Source organism: Drosophila teissieri, chromosome 2R (assembly GCF_016746235.2).
Source record: "Drosophila teissieri strain GT53w chromosome 2R, Prin_Dtei_1.1, whole genome shotgun sequence".
Classification (NCBI taxonomy): domain Eukaryota; kingdom Metazoa; phylum Arthropoda; class Insecta; order Diptera; family Drosophilidae; genus Drosophila; species Drosophila teissieri.
The window spans coordinates 17721537-17748761 of record NC_053030.1 but is presented as its reverse complement, the minus strand read 5'-3'; the positions used below and the strand labels follow the sequence as shown (position 1 = coordinate 17748761).

Genomic DNA, 27225 nt, shown 5'->3' with positions numbered 1-27225 from the left:
CTCGATGTTTGTACGTTATGTTTGAACGTTGTGGGCAATGTTTGTATAATAGGGTTTTATTCACATTATAAACGCTTAAACAAAAACATTAAACATTTTAAATCAAAGTCGTATGTATAATATAAAGTTCATGCATAAGGGGCAACGTTGCGTTTATGTAATAAATTATTAAGCATTATTCGGTAGATGTACAAATTAATTAAGAGCTGATTTTAGGGTTGGTATTACTAGGCATTTTTTAAGGTCTAATGATTAGAGTCTAGAGTATTTACAAGTTCCGAGTGCTGCCTTGACAAATGATTGAGCAAAATTGTAGTTCATCATCATTAAGCTTCGCCACGATCAGATTATGTCGCTGGATCGCCTGGTTTTCTATTAGCACCTGTATTATGGATTTTGTGATGTGGTAAACGTTTGTTAGGTTTCCACTTAAGTGTAGACTATAATTAATATTGCATTTTGTTTGTGTTTGTTCGCGTAGAGTGCCTCCTGCCACACGTTCAGAAAACCATGCCAGCGTCCGGTCTAGCGACTTAATTCCGCTTGGACGAGTTGATTAAATATTTACAGCAGTGCGTCAACAAATGTTTCTCGCCGGACGAGGATGAGGAGTTGTTATTGTTGTGGTGGTGATGGTGCTGAGGTCCGCCCAATTCACGCGTGTATATGTCCAGACCATACTGACCCTCCTCGGGGAAACTGCGGATGATGGTAGAAGGGGAAGAAGAACGGGGTGGATTGGAATGAGCAGCTATTAAATTTTCCATTTCCCTGTGCACTCACTTAATGATGAACGTGACAATGTCGTCCAGCGTGCTGTGAGTCACATACTTGGCCAGCTTCTTCTCCTCGATGCCATTCTTATGCAGCGTGGCCATAAAATCTGTCAGCGGACGCGACATGCGAAATTGCAGGTCCAGGCTGCGTCCGGCGAAGATAAGAGGATCCTGCAAGCAAACAAGGCACTCGAATCAAATCACCCATCGCAATAACCAATCACACCCACCTGATGCGTGATGGGTATGAGTCCAAATAGGCGGGTGGCCTTCGTCGGACCCCACTCGCCACTGGCGCAATCCGGCAGTGGCACCATCACCGTTTGCAGCTCTTCGCAGCATATCTGAAAGTAATGGAGCACGTTGATAACTTTATGACTAAACGGAAGTACACTAGCAATTTATTTCGAGGTGATTTCATTTCTTTTATATAGTTTAAAGAAAACAGAAACATCTTGTTGGAAAAGTTACCAATACGCACCTTAAACTTGCACACCGACTTGAACTTCATTGGCTCGCCGGTGAGGTACTCCTGCGGCGTGACCGCATTGGCAAAGATGTCCAGCAGGAAGGCGCCGGAGCATGGGGCATGCACCCGGAAGGCAACGATGTTTCCAATCACCGACTGCATCACGAATCGCTTCAAGGAGACACCATCATAGGAGAGTTCCTCGTCGCTATCATAGAACTTCAGATTGTAGTGGAAGATCAGGCAGCTCTGCATATCCGTGGGCATGGCGATGCGCACGGTGGCTGCTCCTGTGTCATCAGTGAACACCACAGCACCATAACCCTCGTCCGCAAAGTGAAGGCCGTACCGGAAGAAAAGCGAACGGACGAAGGGCAGGTTCTCGAACTCTCGCAGTGTAATGGGTCGCTTCAGCAGCTGCCATTCCTCCTGCAGCGGATAGAACTCGTAGATGAACTCGCGCGGATCCGTGAGAAAGTAGTGATCGTCGTATTCGTAACTGCAACGAAATTCATATTTAATATTCTATTGTTAAACAAAAGTATATATATTTTATTCACCGCAGACTGTCGTTTTTGCCGCGACCCTGTTTGGGCGCCTCCTTGGCGTTGACCAAGTGCCGTGCACCCCAGTTGCACTGAACGAAGCGCCAAGCGCCAGCCACGTACACCGCGTTCCAGGAGTTGCGGAATCGTGAGTCCTGGAACTTCACACCCGGCTGGTAGCCGGCGCTCTTTGAATATCCCTTGATGACGACGCAGTGGAGACCAGCGTAGCTGCACAGCCGCTTGAACAGCACATGGTAGCTCTCTGTGCCGTACTTGATGCCGCGCAGCAGACCCATGGGCGTGTCGCCACGCAAATCGTCATCGAAGTGCATGGCGTTGAGGTTCTTCACCGTGATCCAGCGGAAAATCGTGCGAGCCTTTTCAATATCCGTGGTGCAGCGCCCCACCAGCTGGCGTACCAGGTCTGTGAAAGTCTTTTGGTCCTCCTGGGCCACCGAAATGGCGATGCGATCGACGTCCTCAAACTCAATTGGATCGGTGTAGATCTGGAATTTGCTGACCGCCGGCGGTGCTGGAATCGGAGCATTAAGCGGATACTCGACGGGCACGGCGCCCTCGCTGAACTCATCGTCCAGGAAGATGCTCTCGCTTTGCATGTACTCCGATCGGCGGGCGCTGATCAGCTCCAGCATCTCGCTGGACTGGCGATCCACCAGTGCGGCGGTCTCGTACCGCTCGTGCTCCAGCATCTTGCGGGTGATGCTCTCCTTCTTCTTGCTGCGTCGCAGGGTCATGTTCTTCTCGAGGTCCTCCTTCTGCTGCTCGTGGCGCATCGTCAGGATGTTGGCCTCGTCCCGGCTGCGACGTGAGGTGGCCAGCTCCTTCTCGAACTTGTGGGTTAGTCGCTGCAACTCGCGCTCCCACTCATCTTGGAACTCGTCCTGGATCTTGCGATCCTCCTCAGCGCGCTTGCTGGCGAACTTGCGGTAAAGGTCGTCCTCCTCCTTGCGATGCTTCATCTCCAGATGAGCCTGCTCCTCGCGAGCCTGTTAGATCGTAGAAAACATGGAGAGTTAAAAGAGGTGTTTCAGAGAAAGCTGCAGTTTCGTTGTTTGCATTGCGAGCGATTCGTTGTTTTTGCAATGCTTGGCTTGTTAACTTGGCTAATTATAATGCCACGCCTGAGCTGCCACAAGCCCGGCTCAATGTCCGACATTAGGCCCCCAACTCAGACTGCAGTTGCATCTTGTACGGCCCAGCCACCTCCCCATTTACCCTCCCACACATTCGTTGCACTACGCATTGCGTGCACCTATTGATAATTGCAGCTCTTTGCATCGATAATTGCATATTCGACCAGCCTGCAGTTTATCCAAGCATCAAGTCACTAATGAATCTAAGCTGGGTTCTTCGACCTACAGAAAATAGGTCATAGGCTGTATCATTTCCATCCGGGACATTCCACAAATAAATAAAATTAGTTGCTTGAAAAGGTACTTCACAACGCCTTCAGCAAAAGTCCATAAAAGTTTTAAGCAAAGATGCAGCTCTAATAGATTTTTATGAGTTGAAAATTAAATATTTTTCTTAGCTAGTCCCACTACTGTTTTAGCTAATTGCCCTAAAAGAAGGCCATCATCATCTGAGTCACATATGTATGTACATTCCAATCTCAATGCTAGCACTTCTAATCACCGATCTGCAAGCTGCACTCGTATTAATTTCCCTCTCTTTTGACCAATTCCTCCTGTTGTTCGTGGCATTTTTAAAGTTATGATTTCCGCATAGGATTATGTATCAGTCTAAAAGCATTTAGCGCCATGCAAGCCAGCAACAATGTGTAATTAAATCCGAAATTTCAATGTCAAGTTCAAACAATAACTATAAAACAAAGGCATAAATAAAAGTAATAATAAAGTAAAACAAAAGTAACAAAAAAAAAAAAAAATAATAATAACTGAAACACCTGAGACTGTACGGTTCAAAGGCCCGGTGACAATGGTCAAATGCGATGTAGCCGGAATTGCGTGAGCGGTTTTGAGCGGATTTTAAATATGACCATAAAAGAGAAGCCAACAGTTATGCGACGCCCACGGTGACAATGGCAGCAAAAATGAGCGAAATATAAACAGACAAGAAATCAAATCAGAGCCAAACGAAAACGAAAGTCCAAAATTGTGGAAATTAATTATTGCGCAAGCGCGGCCACCGACCAAAAATCCCATATATATGTACATATATAATATATATGAAAAGAAATAGCAAAGTAACCAAAACAGAAACCAAAACAGTGGCATTAAATTGTAAATTGGCAAAAAGCTATCTTTTAGCTATGAGGAAGTGTCTGCGTTTGCGGCTGCGTGAGAGTTTTTATATGGAATTGCGGCGCCAAATTACACGGCGATTACATGGCGTTTAAAAACGCGTGCATTGCATAAGGGCGGCCAAAGAGGAGCGGTGCCACCAGTACCACCACTACCACCGTTAGCACCACCACCAGAGATTGGGAGAGCTATATCTATATCTATAGCTTCAGCTTCGCTCCACTCCACTCCACTCCACTCTCCACTAATCAAACAAAAAGCTGCTGCCGCTACTTTCACTGTGCTGCGCATAATTTAGATTTAGCAAACGGCAGCAGCGGAGCAGCCGGAAAAACAAGTGACGCCGCCGGCAATTGTGACGTTGGTGGGATCCATTGTCTTGGCCGTGTCTGTGCCGCTGCACTGGCCATGACACAGTCGCGTTCAGCGTAGCAGCACCACAATATAACCTAGCATTTGTTTTAATGGGCACAACGTAATTGCAATCTATCTATCTATCATTCGGAATAGGCAAAAACACAGGTCATAAGTATCCATCGTTAAAACTGTGTGATAATTGGTAGGATTTATAATATGTTAGTTCGACTAAGTAAACTGTTTTCAAATACAAGTGACATATTTAGCTATAATATTTTAATAGCAGCTGTGTTGGTAGTCAAAACTGCCAATTTAGCGAGGGTGTCGTTTTTAGCTTGTGTGCGAGCGAGTGTGAAACATGTACATACAATTTTTAATGATCGCATGCAAGTAGTTTTTCAAATATCTTTCGTGTACGCTGTCTTGCGGCGTTTGTTAGTGCGGTGTGGGCCATCAGACACCTGTTCACCTGTTCGAAATTTGTTAAATTGAGCGTTGCAATAAAAATAAAAATATTTGCTGTTGTCTCTGCCCGCGGTGGTGCTACTTGGTGGGTTGGTGGTGCTGGGATGTGGTGCTGGTGCTGTTGTGCTGGTCAGTCGCGTGTGGCATTCTCGAAAGTGAAAGAAAAATCCGTTTTCGGCATTTGCAGGCAATGGCAGGCAGTGCGGCGAGTGTGAGTCAAAGAAAAGCAAAAACGTGTGCGATTTGAATTTCGTTTTTACGTAAAATGCGATTATAATGCTTTCACCCGAGCATCAGGCGGATAGGAGATTACCATTCCAGTCGAGGCGAGTGCCAAGTCATGGATAAAGATGCGAGCAGCGATAAACAACAGCAGCTCTTGGCCAACCAGTTGGAGCTTATAAATTATAATCTGGCCGAGAGATCATCCCATCACATGGCGCGCCACCACCACTAACTAGATCAATTTGGGTATCACATTTATCCGTCTTAAATTTTCAACTTTGCATGCCAATTTCGAATTTCTCAACTGTTTAAAAAAAGTCTAGCACTGCAGGTTTTGCTGCAGATGTTTAATAATTCATTTGAGTCGCATGGATTTCTTTTTATCTTGCCTTGACATAATTATAGATCTGATTTTCTAATTAAAGTTTCAAGTAAACTATTCTTATTGGTTAGTACGGGCAAAACTGTATCTTCGGACTCGGCCACTTGAGCAATCCCACAGCAGAGAATTACACACAGCCAAGTGTAAATAGCACACTAGCCTACATAACCACGGCGGGCAGTGCATTAATTAAGCCCAGGAACATTGCACAACCGCTGAAGCTTGGAGAGAATGGGAGATACACACTTGACCAGCTGGCCCCGCTAGCCACTTAAAATTTCATTAGATGTTCTGCACTAAATATGCTCTTAATTTGCGGCCACTTGGCTCCGCATCTCGGTAGATGGATCACTTCTTACGATTATTCTAATTATTGTTATCTGAAGGATATTGCTTACCAGGTAAAAGTCTATCGGCTTCTCGCGCGCCTTGTTGTAAGCCTTTTGTATCTCCGTTTGTTTGAGGGCATGGGCGATGTGGAGGGCACTGGCATCGAATCTTCCATATTTGTAGTCGGAGTCGTTCTGCGACGGAGAGCTGATCTCCCGGCCACCGTAGCCATTCGGCGTGGACTGCCGTGAGCCACCCAGTGGGCCACCTGCCGAAATGCCGCAAAGTCAAACAGTTAGCCAAGTTGGGAGTCCATGACAGCCACCATACTCACCATCCACCTCGCTCCGTGTGCCCCGGATCTGCTCGTTCACGAACTTGTTGGTGCGCGGCGCATTCAGGGCCTGACGAATGCCCACAGAGGTCTGGTCGAGATGGCCGGGCCCGCTCTTTGGTACATGTGAACTGCAATAGACCTAAAGCGGTGGTGGTTTCGAAGATTATCAATTGTTTCACATATCAGTGGGACATCTGATAATGTACAATACTTATAGTCTTATAAATTAGGAATTCCAAAAAATGCATTCATTAAAAAGGTTACGTTATTTTTCGAGTAAACATCTAGAAAGAAAGGAATGCTCTTTTTAAATCTTTTTATCTAATTGCCTATTTGAAATCATGAGATTTCTTAATGGGCACAGATAAATATCTTCAATTAAAGTTTCCTTAAACTAAAAGGAATTTTTAGCTGAATCACTTTTGGAATGCATATATCTAGCGTCCAAATCGAAACACCCCATTAGCCTTATTGGGTTTCGCTTTGAGTGCGTGAGCAGACCCCAAAAGTCAGTCGCTTGCAAATGCAATTTTAACCACTTCACCTACACACAGCAGGTGGCAATAGAATATGCAATAACGAACACGGACCTAAATACAGTGCGTTTTGTGGCTTTAAGGCAGGTCAAGGAACTAAATGCATAAATTATATAATTAGTGATGGGAAATACGATATATGTTCAACCTTTATTCATAGTTATATTCATTATTATAATAATATCATGATACAAATGCCACAATATTTGTAAAGTTAATTATTGATTTTTTCTATTGAATCTCTTTCTTTTTTTGAGATAAATATCATTTAAATAATGTATATAACTTATGTAAGCTGTATGATTCCCACGACTCACTGGCTGACCCACAGCTGCGAAACGCACTGTACATGAATATGCATACCTAGTACATAAGTGAGTTTATAGGTAAATATTTCATATGAATGACAGACCGCAGTGACACACATTTGCGCCTCGGCAAGGTGCAATAACAAAGTTATTTATTATTATGCATAGGCACACAAAAAGTGTCGTTCGCATTGCAATTTTGCATCTTGCAGCTGTGCAAATATTTAGACTGACGCGTTTGTCGCTTAAGTCTTTCGTTTTTGTCGGTCCGTCTCCGTCACTCTCGTTTGCCGCTGCTTGTGGCGGCTGCAAGATGCTTGTGCTGGCACTTACCTCTTTGTCATCCTGCTTGTGCTGATTATTGAAATACGTCTTGAGCGTCAGCTTTGTGCCGCAGTGTACGCATTTGAAGCAACCGGAATGAAAGAATGTGAAATCCTTGAGTGGCCCCACACGATCCACCTGATAGACGGTCTCGCTGCAGCGCAGGCAAGTCGACTCGTAGAAATTTGGCCGATACATAATGTTTTCGCGTCTATGTATTCCTCCTGGATTTTTCTTTCCTTTTCTTTTTTTTTTTGTGGCAGCTTCCGACTGGTTTTCGGTGGACCTGTACCTGTTGAGTTTGTCACTTTTCTTTTCGTCTTTCAATTTCACTTGACGCGGAATTTACGAGTATATTCTGCTAGTTTTTCGAGTTTGCAGTTGCTGGTTCTGGGGGCGACATCATCCGCTCATCCTCGTCATCCGTCCGCAGCTGGCAGAAGCTGTCCAACGAAAATGACCGAAAACGATTACTGGCTGAGTGGGAGATAGAAATTTCCTATTTGGGCTGCGATAAGATTTTTCGGCCACCACCATATCAGGTTCATAAAACAAAAATTGTGATTCTGCGCAGGCGTTTGTCATCGTGCGAGCCAAAACTTTCATTTAGTTTGGCCATGGGCAGATTATTGATGAATTTTAATTAACTGGACACGGTGGACAAGAGTTTTTGGCGCTATTCAGCGACAAAGGGTTAAAGCCGTTTCGCCTTGCCATTGACCTCGGCTTGGGAATTCGAGCTTGAGATTGCCCCAAACGTGCCACAATTGAACTTGAGTTGCTGCATTTGCTGTGCAACTCGCTCGTGCAGCTTGCAACTGCCGCCTGGCAGCGGCACAAAAGTTGCATTTTCCATTTGATTAATTGACGCGATTGTTGCTGGCAGGTTTCCTTTCGGTTTTTGTCTAGCTACAACAATTAAATTGAAGTGGAAATGCCGACTGTGTGAAGGTAAGTGTGTGCGAGCAAGTGCATGTTACTTTAATTGAAATCATTGTTGCAACGGCGTCTGTTGCTCTGACCAAAATTAAAACAAATGCGGCTCAGTTGCGCAGACAAAGCCAAAAGCCGCATTCGAACTCAAAGTCATCGTTTTATCGTTTTGCTTTCTTTTCAAGTTTAATGAACGTTGAGTCCGGGCGATGAATGGTGGGTGGTTTGGGGATGAGGGGTGGCAAGGCCTTATGATTAGCGCCAGTTGCGGCATCGAAGGTTGGTGATCTGCGGATTGCATGCCCCATCGCAGCTGCAGCACTAATGGAAAATGGTAAGAAATTGAAATGGAAAAGGGGAAAATGCAAATGCAAATGCGGCGAAGGCCGCCAAGAGATTTTGTAACACCAAATTATTTTGATTGGCTGTGAATTAAATTTGGTTCCGCTTTTGAGGTCTGCCTTTGATCGACCACAGCGAATGTGAGGCAACAAATTGATGTGTGAATCGAGAGGGAGATGTGTGCCCTTAAAGACCATAAGCTCCACCGATGAGTAACCTGTCGATAATCTCGTCTAGCTCTTTGGCCACAGCCCCCGCATCACTTCGAATATCAATCAACAACGCCCACATCGAATGGCGACAAAAATGGCAGTTTGATCTCTTGATGCGATCATAATCGGTGTGATTGAATGGTCCAATTACGCTTAGAGTCTGACATAATTAGCGTGTAATGATAATTGTAATGGACATGGATACATGGATGGCCGCGAAGACCCTGCAAATTGGATGGGGCGGCTTTGACAAAACGCCTCGTGCGACATACATCGCCATATCACAACATCACAATATCGTTCCATCATCCCATCATGCCACCATGGCCACTTGGGTGTGACTAAGAAGCTCTGGAGTGCAGGTAACCCGAGAAGCCGCATAGAATTTCGCACACATGCCTGTGCTTCGTGCCAGTTTTGGGTTTCTTTTCCACATCAATGCGGACGAAATGCCATGCGAATAGATTATAAACATAAAAAATAAAATGACAAATGACAAAGCAGTCACAAAAACGAAAGTTGCTCTGCACGGGCAATTGTTTGGAATAGAAACATTTAAATAAATTGATAAGCAGTCGGAAGCATTTGCATCGGGCGAACAAGTTCGTTGCCTAAGTCTTTCGTTTCGATGTCGTATCTCTGTTGTTGTTGTTTCTTCTACCGCTGGTATTGCTTAACGAAACGCTAACAATGACAATTAAATAAATACCAATAATAACAGTAAACTGCTGCAGCAGCAACACAACTATAATGAACTTGAATTGGCATAATTGCCACCGCTAATCACATTAAAGCCAGATACAAAGATTTGATAAATGCAAAGAAACAACATCAGCCAAGCAGCAAACAACACGACAAACAGCAACTGGTTATTCAGCCTGGCAGTGAAACAATCATAGGAATTAAAATAAAATGCAAATGATTGCGTCACTTTGGTTCACTGCAGAGCAGCGATATGGGGAGAAATAAAAACGTAAAGTTTGATAATGAAACTAATGTGAATAATCAACAAGTCGAACTGACGAATGGTTCCCTTTTTTAGCTTATGGAAATAATGATAGATAATTTAATTATCCAAAGGAAGGTTTGCCAATGTCACATTTATCAATATCATAAACTCATTTTACAAGGTAATGTTACAATTTAAAAAATAATAAAAGTACAAATGGCTTATTTTAATAAAAATGTTTAATTCTAATCATTTTTTTCATTTTGCTGTACTTTTATGCGAATTTTTAGAGCTACAGATACGTTTGACTGTGTTCGAAAAATGTGAGAATTGCTTGGGCAAATTTGAGAAAAGTCAGGTACTTGCTTTTCTGTGCCAATTTCAAAGTCGCTAATTGAATGGAACAATGAATTGCTTTTAGAAATCGCCCTTTTCGCTGGCAATAAATTAGAAGCACAAACACCGAAAATAATTTATGAGCGAGTCACAATAATTGGAAGGCACATACGAAACCTGTGTGGTTCGAAGGGATGGAGGTGGGGGTGCAACCAGCGTCCATGACAGGTGGTATCGCCTCACCTCACCCCACCCCCGGCCTTTGAGCCACCCACCCCGCCTATTTGCGTTTGTGTTGGTTCATGTGTGTGTGTTTATGCCGTGACGCAGGCGCAGCTTCGAATTCAAACGTCAGCCTGCAATCTTTCACTTTTTTTCGTGTCTGCAGCCGCGGCGTCGGTTGTTCCAGTTTTTCCGTAGATTGTTTCCCCAGCATCGCTAGTATTGTTGTTATTTTCGCCTAGATTATACACACGCGATGCATGGAGTGCTTATTCTGGGCCCTTTTTGACACACTTCTTTGCCGTTTATGTGTATTTCTATTACTTTTACGCATATATGCTAAACAACTTTCTTCTCTTCTGGTTGCAAAGGGGCGCGCTTTGTGCAAAAGTATTTATCATAAATTTTACACACACGCAGGCGCACACCAACACACACACACACAGAGCGATAGCCCCAACGAGATCCAAGCACACACATTGCATACACACACACACACACACACACACACAGGGGCAGACGTACAAAAAGGGGAGAGCAGATAGTTCAGTTTGCAAGGTCCGGGAATCCGGAATTCGAATTCTGCGCTTTATCACATTTTCGGCATTTCTTGTTGTGCCTCCAAAAGTCTCTTCTCCGAACAGCAGGTTTCGAATATTGGGAATGTAACAAAATTCATTACCAAACACACACACACACACACATGCAGCACAGCACGACGACACACACGGTCGCGTTCACTCACACAAGCACAGGTTTCGAGCCGCTTGTCTGTTGTTCCGTTTCTTTACCGTTCGGTTCGAGCGCGATCACGATCGATTTGAGACTAGTCGCTTTGCTATTCGCGGAATGGAATCCGCTCTGAGCCGCGCTTTGCTGCGGGAAAAAGCTGGTGCATAGCTCCAAAAAGCTCGCTTGGCAAAGACAACTGCGCATGCCCACCACTGCTATCGATAGCCACCTAGGGATCAGCTTTAGTATGACCGTAATCGAGATTAAAAATATTTTACATTGATCACCGTTGGAAAATCTATCATTTCATTTCAGATGGAATAGTTGTGCATTATGATATTGCCTACACTTTCTAGAAATAACTATCATTTCAGAATAGCTTTTTACCTTTATAATAAATTCAAATACAGTTTTTTCCAACTTTTTTTGTAAATTTATAAACTGCAGCGATATATCGATAGTTGCCAAACGTTTGAACTTGATGTGACTGCAGCGAACATTGCGGTATTTCCATCATCTTCACCTGCGGTCCGACTGGCTGCAACAACTATCGAAAAACGATAGGTTGAAATTAATAACAAAAGAGGGCAAAAGGGAAAACGCAAAAAGTTATGGGGAACCAATTGGCAATACAAATGAATAGCGATGAAGACGACGAATTTGACTCTTCGGACAACGAGCTGGACTTTAACGTGATCAACTTTACGGTAAACGCCATGGACATGGAACTGCGCACCGATTATTGCAACAACGACATGCCAGTAATAAGAAGCAAGCCCGATCTAGTAAAATTTCAGGTAATCATGAAATACCCCCATCCCCCAGATAAAATTTAAAAGCTATTTATGGTCCACGCAACTTTCCAGAAAACTGATATGTACAAGGAGATCCGGGCATCAAGTGGATTAGTGAGCAATCCGGACAATCGCTGGAATCTGGTGCACGCCCTGCAGCAGCGTGAAAATGGGATGGCATCGCCACACAGCGCCTCCTTCTCCAAGAATCAGCAGCGCTACATTTCCAATCTATACATACCAAACAAGAAGGCCACGCGTCTGATGTCGCTGGAATCGAAAATCTTTGTGACCAAGTTCAATCGCACTGGCAGCAAGTTGCTGACCGCTTGTCAAGGTCAGCATTCATGGTTAACGTTTAGGACGGCTTTAAAACAAGGTTTTAACCCCTTCCAGATGGCTTTGTGCGCATCTACGATGGCGCCAAGGGCACTTACCACCTGCTGAATCGCATCCGAGCCCGCGATGTTGAGTGGAGCATCATTGATGCGGATTTCAGTCCGAATGGCGAACACTTCGCCTACAGCACATGGTCCCGCTCATGTAGGTAGTCCGCCAGATGTGCTTATCCACACTAAGTTGTTTCCCCCTTCAGTTTTCATCATGCCCGTTAATGGGGGGGAAGACGACTGCCAGTGGATCGATGTCAATGGACTGCCAAACCATAGATTGGCCATCTTCTCGCTGCGCTATTCACCGACCGGCGACAAAATCATAGGGGGCAGCAATAATGCCACGGTCATCGTGACCGACATTCGCACAAGAACCACGCAGATTCTGCGCACCCACCGCATGCCCGGCAACGATGTTAATTCGGTGTGCTTCGTACACGATAAGGACCCAAATGTGATAATCGCTGGCTGCGACGACGGGCTCCTAAAGGTCTACGATCTGCGCACCTCCTTCCGTTCACGAGACCTGTCCAAGTCTGTGGCCTCTTTCATCGGTCACTACGATGGCATCACCTACATCGATTCGCGCAACGACGGCTACCATGTGCTGTCCAACTCCAAAGACCAAAGCATCAAAATCTGGGACATGAGGCAGCCCAGTAATCTGCGTAATCGCAGCCGCGCCAGGCAGCAGCAGCTCGACCTCACAATGTGGGACTACCGATGGAACCGCGTTCCCCGGGAGTGTAAGCTTTGATCGTCCTGTTCTTGAAACGCTTTCTTAACACACACGTATCTTGCTAGCAGTTTACAATCCTCATAAGGCACTAGATGGGGACAGCAGCATAATGACCTACCGCGGTCATCGAGTTACCAAAACCCTGTTGCGGGCGAAGTTTTCGCCCATGGAGCAGACAGGCCAACGTTACATTTACACAGGCTGTGCCACAGGACGTATTATAAGTGAGTTTTGATATCTTTAACTTGCTGTATTTCTCTGATTTTCTTTTACAAGGTTATCTAAAATTCATTTTCTAGCCAGTAAATTCGTTACGTATTTTTAGAAATTCTTTATCCATGAAAAATTTGGTTGTGAAACCAAAGGCCTTCGGCGATAGATAAACATAAACAGATTATGTTAACAAAACAATCCCATTTTCTTGCAGTTTACGATGTACTTACTGGTAAGATTAAAGAGGCTATTGAAGGACATAGGACTGTGATAAGAGATCTGGACTGGCATCCAGAGCGCTCAGAAATCGTGTCTGGTTCGGTAAGCTGCTAATGAAGTATTTTTCCTTTGAATGTCTAATAATACATAACGAATTCCCTACGCAGTGGGATACCCATGTTCACCTGAACAACTTCAGCCGCAGCAACGCCAATCGGCCTGTAAAGCGATCCCATAGCTCGGATCAGGACAAGAGGCCATTGAGACGATCACGCCGCTTGGCAAATCGCAATGTAACACCAGACTAGTTATAGTTATACGTTATAAGCTAGTAGGATCCCCATTGATATTACATTTCGTTACATTCATTCATAGTGGCTTGCGTAAGCGACGGAAAAGAATATTCACCACAGTCGGGACGGATATTGGTTCTATTAATAAGACTGAAGAATATGTCACTCACTTGAAATGTATAGTTCAGTTTAATTAGTTAAAAGTGTTATACATTACATTATAATGTAAACCATGAAGCTTACCAACTACCTACTTAAGTTGTTTATGTACAAAACAATCATAATAAGAATCACGTTGAAATATATTTCGTTTGCTACAACTATATTCCTTGAAATGCGACTCTCTTTTTTACCGCTCGAATGCTAGTTCTTTGCACTTTTCTAGGATACCGGATATGCTTTTTACTTTTAATCTGATCAACGGCTTTATTATTCCAAAGGTTACGAATGCGCTTTTCATCGCCCGGTAAATGGATCACATTCAGCTCGACGTTTTCACTGATTCCGTAGCCCGCGATCTCACCCAGCGTCGACTTGTTAAATGCACTCAGGTCAAAGAGGTAGAATCGGTCTGCACAGAAGTTAGAGATATTAATATAATTGAATGATTTTAGTCGTTCTTGGATCTCTTCCAGGGATAAGAGGTCTTTAGGCAGGTCTTCATTGGCTGACTGTACGCATTTATCGCCGGAAATATTATCCTCAGCACTTACGTCGTTCCCATTCTTTTTTCCTGAGTCCTTTCGACTTCCGACAGCCGCCTCCACGGCGAGCGCAAGTGAGGTAATCTCCAGCTTACCCATGGGCTGGTTAGAGGTATTAAATTTGATTTTCTTTTTCGACTTATTGGCAGTGGCTTCCGAGGCTGGAGGAGGTGTTTCCACTGAATCTTTCTCATCGGTGTCCGTGCTTTTCTTCTCCGCCTTGGACTTCTTTTTCTTTTTAGTAGGCGCTTCGTCTGTTAAATCTATAGTAATTTGGCTGGCTTCCGAGGCGGGAGGAGGTGTTTCCACTGAATCGTTCTCATCGGTATCCGTGCTTTTCTTCTCCTCCTTGGACTTTTTTTTCTTTTTAGTAGTTAAATCTATAGTAATTTCTTCCTGAGTTTGGCTGGCTTCCTCACTGTTATTAGATTTACTTTTCTTTTTGCTGGCATTTTCATTCGCCGCTTCCGATTCATTAGTCCCCTGTAAGTTATCATCAATTATAATTACATCATCGGTTTTCTTGGACTTTTTCTTTTTTTTGGCAACTGGTTCTTCTACCGAATCTTCTGCACTTTCTTTATTTTTTTCGGACTTCCTTTTCCTTTTTTGGTCACTTCCCTCCGTTTGTTCATTAATTTGTACTTCTTCTGCAGCTTCCTCCTTTTTTTTAGACTTTTTCTTTTTTGAGGAAGTGTTTTCACTTTGTTCAGTGATTTCTACCGACTCGACACAGATATTCTCACTTTCATCTATGGACACTTTCTTTGATTTCTTCTTTTTCTTGAGTTTAGAATCATCTATATTTTCTTCGGTTTTAACTAATTTCTCCTCAACGAAGATGTTCTCCGTTTGCTGGGTTTCATCGTCAGATGATCGCTTTGATTTTTTCTTTTTCTTAAGTTTGGAAGCATCCTGTTCGATTTCTTCCACGGCAGCTGGTGACTCGTCAGTCTTTTCTCCGTTTTCAACTAATTTTTCCTCCGACTGCTCAGTCTCATCCAGAGACGATCGCTTTGATTTCTTCTTTTTCTTAGGTTTGGGAGCAACCTCTTCTAGTTCTTCCTCTGCAATTGGTGACTCTTCTGTCCTTTCCTTGTCCTTCTTCTTTTTCTTTTTCTTGGTAGGCACTTCATCATTCTCTGCTAAAGTCTGTTCGAGCTTCTCATCGTGGCCATTGGTCTGTGCCTCATTATTGTCTTCAACTTGAAAGGCAGTTCCTTTCTTTAGTTTATTTTTCATGGCCTCCATTTTCTGCTTAAAATAATCAGTGGTCGACAGGCCAGTGATAATTGTTTGCACGCCGGCGAAGTTAGGATTTTCCTGTTCTGGCTCCTTGGGTTGAACAGCCAGTACGGGTTCTGGATATTTTTCGACGTCCTCAGTTGCCTTCTTGCCAAAAATATTGGCTAGATCCTTTTCACTGTACTGGGTCAAGTCCTTGCCTCGTGTGAACTTTTTGTAGTGGACTCGAGCCCTGCTCTGCTTTGAGCGTTCCTCCAGCGACATGCCACTGGTGTTCTCCTTGAGTTTTTTCTTAGACGGCTCCTCCGGTTCCACGGCTTTAAAGCCAAAGCCCATTGGTCTGGCTTCCTCTTCAGATTCCGGCTCGTTGTCCTTAGCTCCGCTATCATCTCCATTCAGCGACTTTAGCAGTCCATTGAATCCATCCTCGTGAACAGTCCACTGGTCATCCCGCTGCTCGAAACCCAATCCTTCTGCGTCGTTCTTGAAGCGTATGCGCACGAAATCCTTTTCGCCACTCAGATTGGCGCCCAGGCCACTGCCCTTCGTCCAGCCCATCTTCTCCAGCATTTTGGTGCCGAAACGATTCTCATCTGGGAAATTCAAGAATTTTGGAGGCACCATCCACATTTGAAATTGAAATGCTTACCTTCGTACAGAGCCTTGCCACGCGGACACAAATTGTACCTTTTGCGCCGTCGTGGTTCAGCCAGCATAGCCATTTTAATTTAAAATTTGTTATATTCTAAGTTGTCTTAAATTAAATCTTGCAAAATTAACAGAGATAGAATTCGTAAAATGCGAACTGCCAACACGTGCTATCAAATATCGATAGCAGATCCAAGCAGATAAATCGATAGCGATTGTCCAAACAGCTGCTCGGCAGCGCTAGGGATGAGCGCTGGCTATGCGCAAGTAACAGGTGATTAACTATCGCTCATCGCTATTAGGGTGTCATTTCTAAGTTTCTTGTTGTTGCTCTTGTTTAATTGTTATTATTTGCGAATTCGCGAATTGCAGTCGACTGATAATGGATATAAGCGCGGATGTGGATCAGATAATAGCCCAGGCTCCGGACTGGACCTTTGCGGGCGACTGTGCTCTCCTGGCGCTGATGAAGCGCATTTCTCAGGTTTTTACATACACACAAAGATAACAATCCAATTTGATAAAATTTTTGCAACAGAATCTGGAAGAAAGGGGCGAAAGGACCAGCCGCAATCTGAGGGACTTTGAGACGAGTGTGAAGCAAGTGGATATAACGCTGAACAATGCCACCAACAGCCTGCGCTCCCTGCAGTTTGGAAATCAGTTCGTCGAGTATCGGGTGGAGGAGGTGGATGACGCTGATTTGGCCATGCCGGAGGAGAAGAAAAAGAAGGTGTATTAGGCGATGGAATTTGCCAGCCAGCTGTGTTTACAGATCTTAATATGCTTGCAGCCGGAGCTGCCGCCCAAGAGTTCCGAGGAAATGGCCAAGGAGTTTCTGGAAAACAACCTGCGCATGTTCCGCAAAAACTACGAGCCAGTGACCATAGAAGTGCCCGATTCGGACGATGAGGATGGCCCCGTCAACTCAACGTAAGTGATTCACGCCGATTGCGCTCCATGCTAAAACCACTTTCCACAGAACCGTTTTCCGCGCTAAGAATCCCTATGATGCGATACCCCTGCCCTATATTATCGGCACAAAAGAGTGGCAGGAGCACAAATATGCCGGACTGTATGACAGTAAAGAGAATAGTGAGGATGACAGGTCCGAGGAATTCTCGTCTAGCTCATCGGACGAGAAAGACACCGAGTCCAAAACAATAAGAATGCCATCGAACAAATTAGAAGAACATCATCTATCTGACTCCTCTTCCCTAGCCTCGTTTGCCAGGGAACCGGCGATTGTGTCGCCAGTCATTAAACCTGTTGTAAAGGTAGCAGAGCCTGCCATCAGAACACAACCGCGTCCTATTATCAGTAGTCAAAGGAACCCACATGAGCGGGACATGTTTGCTGCACTGCGGCAATCGCCACCCAGCGATGACCCTCCATCCACATCATCTTCGCCTACATCGTCACCAGCATTTAGGAATCCATCAAGTCGCCTTCCAATCGCGTCTACTGCATCGCTTAGTTCCAGCAGCAGTAGTCCTGCCCAACAGCCGCCAAGGCTTTTCGACGAAGCGGTTTTAACTCAAGCTCCAAAGGAAACTGAGATCAAGCCAAGCCAAACTAAGCGCATGCCAGTAAATCTTTTTAATGACGACGAGTTTAAATCTTTCATGTCCGAAATCGTAGACAAGGTCCAGTCAAAAACGCCTAGCAGCTCCGTATCCCCAGCAACGACAATTTCAACACAAGAGCCACCAAAAACTGTAAAACCAACGGAACAATATTCAAAACCAGCGGCGCCAAAGCAGATTGTTGAGCAATCAGTTCCGAAACGTGTTAACCTCTTCGACGACAGTCCTCCATGAGTCCAACTCCAAGGTCAGAGCCTGTCTTCAATAATACTAAAGCAACAGGTGCCATACCAAAACAGAGTTCAGTCCAGAGTCCAGATGAAGATCTTTTTGGCAGTTCTCCTGCCTTGCCGAAGGAAAATCCATCTAAGAAGCCAACGAAACTGGTAACCAAATCGCTGTTTGATGATGACTTGGAGGACGACGACTTCTTGAGCTCCTTTACACCCAAAGCAAAGCCACCAGAACAAAAACTGCTCTCGAAACCAAAGCCCTCTTTATTTGATGATGATGACTTGGATATCGATGATATATTTACGAAGCCATCTGCTCAGCCCAAAATGCTCTCTGAAAAAGTAGCAGGAAAGACCAGTTTGTTTGAAGACGATGATCAAGATGATGTCACTAATTTGTTCGGATCAAAAAAGACCAAGGAAATTCAAAAGGAAACTTTTTCAGCTGTTTCGCCCGACAAAAAGGTTGTAACACCTGTGGCTTCAAAGAAAAGTCTGTTTGATGATATTGAAGATGAGGATTTGTTCGGAACCCCAAAGGCTAAGAATTTAATTAGGAGTGAACAACATAATGATCTGGAGACAATTGAAGGTAGCGGGGCAACAATTGAAAAGGATAAGAAACAAAATGAGATTGTAGAACAGAATTTCAAGAATATGGAAACTAAAGAAAAGCAGCTTCCACTAATATCAGAAGATAAATCTTTGCCTATTCTAAGAGATTCACCTCCTCCCATGGAAGCTACGGAGAAAAAGGCTGATGAGAAAGAATGGAGGTCGGTTAACGATGATACAACAGCACCGAATATTCACAAAACAACAGATTTGTTTAGTGAAGATCTAACCGTCGATGAGTCCTTCCCTAGTCCCTTAAATAATACGGCTGAACCGAAAGGTGCTAGTGAAACTAAAGAATTTAACAAGCCAATTGAAAAGAATACGTCGCAAACTGAGGAAAATGTATCACCAGTTATTCCTCCTATAACAATATCTACCAAACCAACTGATTTGTTCAACGAAGATTTTAGCGATGATGATACATTTTTGAGTATATCCATGTCTAAGAATAAGCCAGTAGCCACTACTGAAACCGAAGAAATTAGGAAGCCATCTGCGAAGCATTTGGTGAATGAGATTAAGCCAGAAGAACTACCACAACAACTGCCAGAGAACAAAATAGATGATACAACAGCCGTCGATGAAAAGGATGAAATTGTGCCTGAAGTGTTAGGGAAGTCTCAAATAGATGAGCCAGTTTCTGAAAGTCCTCCACCAGACGATTATCAAAGCAACGAAGATCCCATTATATCAATGGTAGCTGACGTGACTAATAAAACATCAGTTGATACACTTACCCCGAAAAAGCCAGCGGATTTGGCTGCTGCGCAGCAAATCATGCAGAATTATTCGAATCTCTTTTCCGACGAGCCGCCGGATGACAGCGAATTCTTCCAAACGCTCGGCAGCAGCGGTCTCAGCAGCCTAAGTGCCTCGAAAATCTTTGACAGCGAGCACGACTTCTTCGAACCCGCTCTTCCAAACATTCCCAGTGCGACAAAGCCATCTCCAGTGACGCCTGGAGATCAACCTTCTTTGTCATCCGACTACGGTGGCATGTGCTTATTTAGTGATGTGCCACCCGAAGATAACGATCATGATGGCGAGGAAGTGCAGAATCAAGCTGAAGCTGAGAAAGACGAGTTCGCGTCAACCACCCGAATACACACAATCTTCTACGATGATTTCAGTGAGACGGCAAGGGCAGGAGCAGTGCAGCCAGCTTCCAAGCAGTTCACTTTTGATGATGAGCCACCGCCAGCTGATGAACCCGATCGTAGTAAAGTTAAGGAGACCCCTGAGTTGCGAAATCCCACTTCTCCCGTTAAGAAGCTTAAAATGCCTAACATCAACATCAATGTTCATGCCTTACTTCCCGGATCTTGAGGCGCGCCAAAGCTGCTCAGGAAAACAGAATCATCGAGTTCCGAAAGAGACGAATCTCAAGCCACAGCACAGCCTGAGGTTTCGGCACCACAGGCTGAGGTTTCGGGACAAACCACAGTGCCTTCTCCAGACGGCGCCCTGCAGCATGTGAACAAATCTCGCGCCCGGGGGCCTGCTAAAAGGCGACCTTCTACCAGAAGGGGAAGAAAGGAAAACTATGCCAAAAGCTTATTGGATGCGGGACGAGATGAAGGCCCTCCAACTGCTTCGCCCTCCATTCAAAGGAGGTCCTCTAAAGATAGCCCAGAAGTGGAACACTCCGAGCCCAGTCCCATTGAGGCACCCCTTTCTCAGCATGTTAAGCCTGAAAAGTTGATTTCAGCTCCAGCACAGCAGATCCAGCCACAGCTCCAAAGACCGCAGCCTTCTAATGTAGGTGGCTCTTTTTTGGACAGTCCCGATGAAGATGATTCCTTCTTTAATTCCGTTCCGACAAAGACTGTTGAGGGAAAGCAGGGCTCCGATCCGCCTAAGTCATATCGTTCGTTTTTGGATAGCCCTGATAAAGATGATCATCTTTTCAGTGATCTTGAAAATAACACGACTGAAAAGCGGACGGCGGCGGCACAAACAGTTTCCAATGAACCACCAGTGGATAGGCGGAAGCTAGAGAAGACCTTGCCGCCGCCAAAGATGGCCAACTCTTTTTTGGACAGCCCAGATGAAGATGATGATTTCCTATTTAATTCAATCAAAACAAAGGCAACGCCTATAACTCAACAGTCACTTGCCCCTGCAGCAGAAATAGTGAATGCATCTCAAAAAGTCACAACTGCTCCCCCAAAACCATCGAACGCCAAGTTGGCTGCAAAAGAACAAACTAAACCCAAGTCGCAGGCTGCGCCTAAACTGTTCGATGATAGCGATGACGATGATGATCTGTTTGCCAATGCTGCTGCATCAGCTCCTAGTATCCAACCCGCCAGCAGGCCTGTCCAAACTAAACAGCAACCCAAACCAACGGCGACTTCTCTTTTCAGCAGCGATGATGATGAAGCCGAAGTTCCAGCAAAGACTGCTCCTGCTAAGAAGTTACCAGTTAAAGCGAGCAAAAGCCTCTTTAGCGACGACGAGGATGATGATGACCTGTTCGGAGGAAGCTCCACGTCCAAAGGTGCTACCAAAAAGTCTAAACCCGTGGCCAGGACAGCAACGAAACCACCTGCCAGTAAAACCGCCACGTCTACTGCAACCATTCCTGCAAACTCCGGTGATAATCCATTGGCCGATCTTCTTGATTTCAAGTAAAAACAGTTACGCCTTTTATTACAAGTATGTACAGTTTTTGATCTGTGGATGGTTAGACTGTCGATCAGAGTATTGTTATCCGTATTCCTATTATCTATGTATATTAAACAATGAATGTCAATGTCCATTTGTGGTCGATTCTTATAACTAGACTTGGGGATTCGTTGTAACCAAGATGCGAACTATTAGGTTTATACGCCTGCTCTTTGCTCTTAGATGTTTGTTTGTTTTAGAAATATCTATTTCTATTTGTGGGAAGGTCTGATATTTCTGTTTTTTATTTGCAAATACAATTATATCCCCATGGAGTCTCTTATTAGGTACACTTTTATTTGCAAATGGGTAGTGTTATTATTCATTAAGCAAATAACAACTGAATGCAGACCCATTGTAGCTACCATTTTGACTTGCGTTTAAACGCGCTATACGATTCTCCCAGTGTAACGTTAGTCTACGAACTGAAACTGAGTTAGTTTGTGGCTCTTTGGTCGTTATTCCGAGGAATCTCATTCTAGATCGAGCATGTCCTACAACTAGTGAGCTTAACCTAAACGCTGACTGATGTCTCAATGATGGACTCAAAGTGCCACATCGCGGTACTTCCGGTAGTCGTCGGATTCGTTGCCCAGCGACAACTTGCTGTTGGCCGTGATGTACGGATTGGCGTAGTTGGCATAGCCAAAGCCTCCATAATACTGCATCTGCTGGCTGTGCGTGGAGCCACGTCGCTGCATTGGTTGGGCCAGCACGGTGCCGGCGAATCCGCCATTGGAACTGCAATTGGATGGCCTGCGGTAAATGCCGCCTGGCTGTGGGTGGTGCAACTGCTGCTGCTGCTGTTGCTGGTGCAGCAGCATGGCCAGGTAGTACTGCTGCTGCTGCGTGTAGTTCTGGAGCAGATTGTTGCCGTAGGCGGTCAGATCGTTCTGCACCTTGCTGATCCCGTCGAGGTTTTCCAGGGAGACGCAATTCCGCGACAGTTTACCCTGTGGTGGCTGTTTGTGTGTGCCGCGTGGACGATGGTGGTTCCTCTGCTGTGCTGGCGGCGGTGTCAACTGCTTGGGTTCGATGGAGCAATATATGGGATCGTTGCTGGTGGAACCGATCAGCGAGGGTGGCGATGGCCTGTGTGAATCGTGCAGATTGTTCTTCAGATCGTCGATGGTAATGTTGAAGTACTTGGCGTTTTTGTCCTCCGTATCGAGCACATGTCGTGGATTGTACATTCCGGGTAGAGTGCAGCGCAGATCCATCAGGGACTGGGCGCGATGACCACCACTTGCTCCACCTGCTCCGCCGCGCTGCATCAGTGTGGCATTGTTGAACTGCTGCGCCAAAGCGGGCGCAAACATGCTGGCATTGAATTCGTTCTGGGATCCAAATGCTTGACTGCCCCCACACTGGTTGTTCATGCCCAAGCTGCCCAATCCTGGTCCCAGTGGCAACTTGGAAGCTGTTTCATCGCACAGCTGGTAGCCGGCATTCTCGAATCCACTCAGTCGCTGGCTGGAGCGTCGGGAGTCCGCCTTGGTCATGGGTACACTGGGCGCTGGTGTTTGCAGTGAGAGCCTGGTTGCCAGTCCCTGGAGCTGACTCAACACCTGGGTCTCCCGTCGCCACCTGATGCCCGTGGGAATCACACAGATCAGAGCGAAGCAGTTGATGATGAGGCGAATCAGATAAGAGGTGAGCTCCGTCAGTCCGTGCACAGATTGCAGTCCCTGGTGTTGAAATAGTATAATCGTATTTGAAGCGGTTACAGTTTTAGGATTTATAAATAAGTGGCTAAACCACTTTGTAATTAACTGGGTTGTTTCCGTGTTACTTTGAGAATTCGTTAACCTTATAACTAACAGTGTAAGGATCTAGCCATAAATTCCACTTACCCAGTGCTGTGTGGTCATGATCATGACAAAGACCAGCTCGGGAATCGAGAGCAGCCCGATGATGCCCGACCACGCGAACAATGGCCAGCAGAGTCCGCTGACCAGGCCGTGGATTAGGATCGTGGTGGCCACGAACATGACAAAGTAGAGCGAGCAGAGCGTGTAGGCGGCGAAGGGCAGTTCGCCGTGGGCCTCCAGTATCCACGAGACCTCACACGAGAAGGCGCCCAGATAGACGATCTGTGGGCAAGCGAGATCGCAATGAGAAGAGAAATGGAAATTAGCCGAGATTCGCAGAAGAAAAGCGAAAACATAAATCAGTCGATGGCAGCCAGAGATGTAGATAGATGCACAAAAAAAAAAACAAAAACATAAACATAAAAAAACGGAGACAACTTTGCTCCGCAACCATCAATCAATCAATTAATGAGCTGCCACCTCTCCTCCCTCAACGAATTGGTCGGTTGTCTGGCCTGTCAGCTTGGTCAGCAACAAAAAAAGAGATGAAATTTTTACATTTGCGCAAAAGACGATTTCATTTCATTTTCACTTAATGGAGCAGAAAAGTTTTCACGCTGATAACGGTAACGGACAGTCCGACGAACGGACGGACAAAGATATAGTGGGTTTGAGAGATGGAGGCGATATGGTGAAGATATACTTACCAGCAGTAGAACCGCCACTACGCAGCAGATAATGAATAGATTCGCCTTTATGAAGCGCTCCATAATGCGATCGTTCCAAAAGTTTTGTATGCTATTGCCGTTGCCCGGCGGCCGCTTCTTCAATGAGGACGGCGACTGCTTTTCACTGGCCTTCTGATAATTCATTATTCGTGTTATTCGGTTGCGGTTGTGTTGTGGTGGAGGAAATGTGTGAATGCGGTTTTTCGAGAGAAATTATGCTGGCAAGCGGGAGGGTGGCGGCCTTGCTTCCCCTTTTTGAAAGGAGGAGGAGGAGGCCAGTAGTGCGATGCGATGCGATGTGTTCTAGTTCTTGGTTTATGTTCGAATGGGTTTCGAGTCCAGACCGCTTGTGGGTTGAATGAAAGCGTTAAGCGGCCCAATTGAGCGGTGTCATGCTAGGTTGGTGCTGAAATGAGAATTCCGAGATGAAATGCGATGAGATGCGTCCAGTTCGATACAGCTCGGAACAAAAGACTTAGGCAACGAACTTGTTTTTGGCTGCTACACATATGTACGAGCGCATACAAACCAAGACACTAACAAACAAACCAAACCACCGCAGTGTACCACTCTCAGTCAGTCGGCTAACGGACTGTGCTATATAATTTAGAAGATTTTCACTTTTCTACACGGCCAGTTCGTGGTCCAACTCTTTTGTTTGCTCGGCCGAGCAAATATTTGACCCTAAACAAATGGTGTCGCGTGCTAAGAGGGAAGCTTCTGGTTAAGTGCTGACTGAAACTGTTTGCCTACTGACATTTACAAGTCGCCTTATGTCATGACAACTGAATTCACAAGCTCCGCATTAGCAATCCTATTAATCAATTACACTGTGCTGCCTAATATATTTTTATAGCCTAGTCGTTAAGTTTAGACAACTAAACTTAAATTGAAACTTTAAGCAACTAAACAGGGATAATAAAAGCAAAAGAAAAATCGAAAGTAAAATGTATTAAATGAATCGTGATGTGAAATGTGAGACAATTAGCAAATGGAAGTTATTCGAATGATTTATTTCCACTCATTAAGAAAGCCGATTCAGTGGGTACTTGGAATGAAAAAACAAGACCAATTATCCCATTGGCTGGCCCACGAAATCGTGTTGTGGAGTGTAAACAATTGAGATGCCTCGCCAACACATCACCCAGAGACGCGGAGCCCAGTTATCCGTTTATTCGGATACGGTAATCCGCCCATAATAGACATCGTCATCAAAATAGAGGCGACGAACTTGTCGACTCAATGTCGTCAGCACGCAGGTGCGCCGCGCTCATCGCGCTCATCATGGCCTGCGATTATGATGATGATGAGGTTGAGGATGATGAGGATCATAGTCATCGAAGGCGTATCCATGGGTTTGGCTGCGTGCTCTTGGTCTTGTGTCCCAAAAAAGGAGCGACGCACCGGATATGCGCACCTTAAAGTGTTGGGGCGTCAACTTGCCCCATTGACATTCCGGCGACGTTGCAAGTCAAGACCCCGATCAGCCACTGTGGATGTGGGTATGGCGCTGGCTGTGGCTGTGGCTGTGTTTGTGACTTTCTTCAATGGCCGGAAAGAATTGCAAGCCAAGTTTGTTTTATTGCTAATTAGCTGGACACACACTCATTCTCGCTGGGCTGTCCGGTTTTTCGGGGGCAGTGCTGTAGTAATTTTCATAAACGGGTTTTCGACGGCGATCGACCACCATTTATTAGCACTCAGCGCCGGGAAAAGGTGGCAAGCGATTTCGCAGCGCCCTTGACTGAGTGCCACACCCATTCCGCGGCGAGGATTACGAAATTATGCAGATCCAACATGCATAATTTCAGTGAACCCGCTGGGACCGAAAAAAATGCGAGCAACATTTCAAAATATTTTGCATTGTCTACCCCGCGTCTCGGCCAATTAAATTAATTTCATTTCATTTCGTTATTGTTAACCATGCGAGTTCAATAGCATAAGTGCAACAATGAATAACAGTGGATGCGAATGCATGAATAGGCAACAATGCAGCGGTAAAGTTATGCAAATTGTTATTATGAAGTCGCAGCAAAATCGAAATGGAATCGAAATGAAAAGGCCAATCCAATGCGTTGCCGCTATGCTGCGCCGTGTGCGTTTCAAAATGCAATCAGCTATTATATGTTTATAATATGGATATGGATATCCAGCATATGTATCGATGCGCTGTAAAATGTACCTTTCACTTCGCATTATGATTATTATTGCAAGCGATCCATCCATCCATCCATCCCAAGCAGTTACAACAGGCACAAGAAATACCAAAAACTAAATGAACAATAAGCTCGGCTCGTAGAAATTATCAGTCAAGCAAGAAATGTTTTCTCAGCGACGCACTCACACACGCGGGCCAACGAAATTGTTTAGCGTTGAGTCACAGCGTAGTACACATTGTTGAAAAGATTCGAAGCTGTCGCTCATGCAAATTGCGTCGCCCGACCGACGACGACTTTAATGGGGCACGGTAAAGCCAGCCAGCCACACACAAAACAACACTACAAAATCACCGCCATCAGCAACCCAAGCAGCTAGTGATTCTTGGCACTTTTACTGCGCGCACAAATTAAATAAAGAGCGTAGAACTCGTTTGTCGTCTCATCGCAAAAGCGAAATGTGCTCGCATGCAATTATATATTTTGATTGTTATTTAATTGTACAACGGTTAGGCCACCAGCACCAGGTCAAGTCAGAGTTGACGGACGTGAGAATGGTCGATATGTGTGGGTCACTCACTTCGTAACGTGCCGCGCTAACGGTACGGCTCGGCTACGCTTCAACTTGGCGCGCTTGCAAACGGTTAAAAGTGAAATTCGAAAGACTGAGGAAACGAACTTCGCTCGCCGAACGACTCTGCGAGCACTGCGTCGGCAACGGCGTCTGTTTGGCAACTGAAGAGCACAACAGCCGCTTCCAGCACAGAGCTCTGGAGTTTTGCTCTGGCCTGTCGTTTGTTGATTTACATTTTTCTGTTGGTTTCGTTTGTTTTCGCTGCCGCTGCTTCTGCGGCTGCTGCTGCTATTGCTATTGCTGCTGTGCAGCAAGTTCAGGCGCCCTGACTCTTGTTCCAACAATTAAAACTTAATTCCAAAACTGGCAATGATGCTGTCGGCGGGCTGGGGAACCCGGCCATTTGCATAATTTGATGCCAAAGCCCAGACGAAAATGAGGCCTAACGGTCATACTTTTTGTTTTGGGCCAGCTTTTACGCCTGATAACTGATGGTTACTGGCCGCCGGAACAGCTGCTTGTTCTAATTAAAGCTCG

The 27225-nt window shown here is 45.2% G+C and overlaps 5 protein-coding genes across 11 annotated transcripts; 2 read left to right on the top strand and 3 right to left on the bottom strand.

The window, feature by feature from the left end:
- Positions 1-63: 63 nt before the first annotated feature.
- On the bottom strand, positions 64-11261 carry LOC122612492 (hillarin). Of its 3 annotated transcripts, none has more exons than XM_043786152.1 (9): positions 11019-11261; positions 7352-7785; positions 6172-6313; positions 5906-6105; positions 1806-2800; positions 1258-1744; positions 1007-1120; positions 784-947; positions 64-699 (listed from the first exon to the last, which is right to left on the bottom strand). In XM_043786152.1, the coding sequence occupies exons 2-9, from the start codon at positions 7538-7540 to the stop codon at positions 534-536; spliced, it is 2457 nt and encodes an 818-aa protein (XP_043642087.1). In that variant the 5' UTR covers positions 7541-7785; positions 11019-11261; the 3' UTR covers positions 64-533. The 3 variants fall into 3 exon arrangements, with proteins under 3 accessions (XP_043642087.1, XP_043642086.1, XP_043642088.1); XM_043786151.1 differs by having other exon boundaries at positions 11082-11261; XM_043786153.1 differs by having other exon boundaries at positions 11128-11221.
- Positions 11262-11439: 178 nt separating this feature from the next.
- On the top strand, positions 11440-14041 carry LOC122613688 (DDB1- and CUL4-associated factor 11). Its single transcript, XM_043787992.1, has 7 exons — positions 11440-11865; positions 11935-12199; positions 12259-12405; positions 12458-13000; positions 13062-13217; positions 13421-13527; positions 13593-14041. Exons 1-7 carry the CDS (start codon positions 11680-11682, stop codon positions 13731-13733), a joined length of 1545 nt encoding a protein of 514 aa, XP_043643927.1. The 5' UTR covers positions 11440-11679; the 3' UTR covers positions 13734-14041.
- On the bottom strand, positions 13889-16508 carry LOC122613684 (PIN2/TERF1-interacting telomerase inhibitor 1). 3 transcript variants are annotated; one of them, XM_043787985.1, is made up of 3 exons: positions 16317-16508; positions 14803-16260; positions 13889-14685 (listed from the first exon to the last, which is right to left on the bottom strand). In XM_043787985.1, the coding sequence occupies exons 1-3, from the start codon at positions 16387-16389 to the stop codon at positions 14039-14041; spliced, it is 2178 nt and encodes a 725-aa protein (XP_043643920.1). In that variant the 5' UTR covers positions 16390-16508; the 3' UTR covers positions 13889-14038. The 3 variants fall into 3 exon arrangements, with proteins under 3 accessions (XP_043643920.1, XP_043643919.1, XP_043643921.1); XM_043787986.1 differs by having other exon boundaries at positions 14127-14289; positions 14432-16260; positions 16317-16506; XM_043787984.1 differs by having other exon boundaries at positions 13889-16260; positions 16317-16507.
- A 111-nt stretch (positions 16509-16619) lies between these two features.
- On the top strand, positions 16620-21511 carry LOC122613682 (WASH complex subunit 2). The gene is given in 5 exon segments (XM_043787982.1): positions 16620-16799; positions 16854-17048; positions 17109-17248; positions 17298-18130; positions 18133-21511. Coding segments are annotated over 5 exon segments (4524 nt in total). The 5' UTR covers positions 16620-16697; the 3' UTR covers positions 21387-21511.
- Positions 21512-21633: 122 nt separating this feature from the next.
- On the bottom strand, positions 21634-27098 carry LOC122613687. Of its 3 annotated transcripts, none has more exons than XM_043787988.1 (4): positions 26141-27098; positions 23938-24364; positions 23273-23512; positions 21634-23107 (listed from the first exon to the last, which is right to left on the bottom strand). In XM_043787988.1, the coding sequence occupies exons 2-4, from the start codon at positions 24100-24102 to the stop codon at positions 21965-21967; spliced, it is 1548 nt and encodes a 515-aa protein (XP_043643923.1). In that variant the 5' UTR covers positions 24103-24364; positions 26141-27098; the 3' UTR covers positions 21634-21964. The 3 variants fall into 3 exon arrangements, with proteins under 3 accessions (XP_043643923.1, XP_043643925.1, XP_043643924.1); XM_043787990.1 differs by having other exon boundaries at positions 23938-24090; positions 26695-27098; XM_043787989.1 differs by lacking the exon at positions 26141-27098 and having other exon boundaries at positions 23938-24598.
- Between the last annotated feature and the right edge of the window lie 127 nt (positions 27099-27225).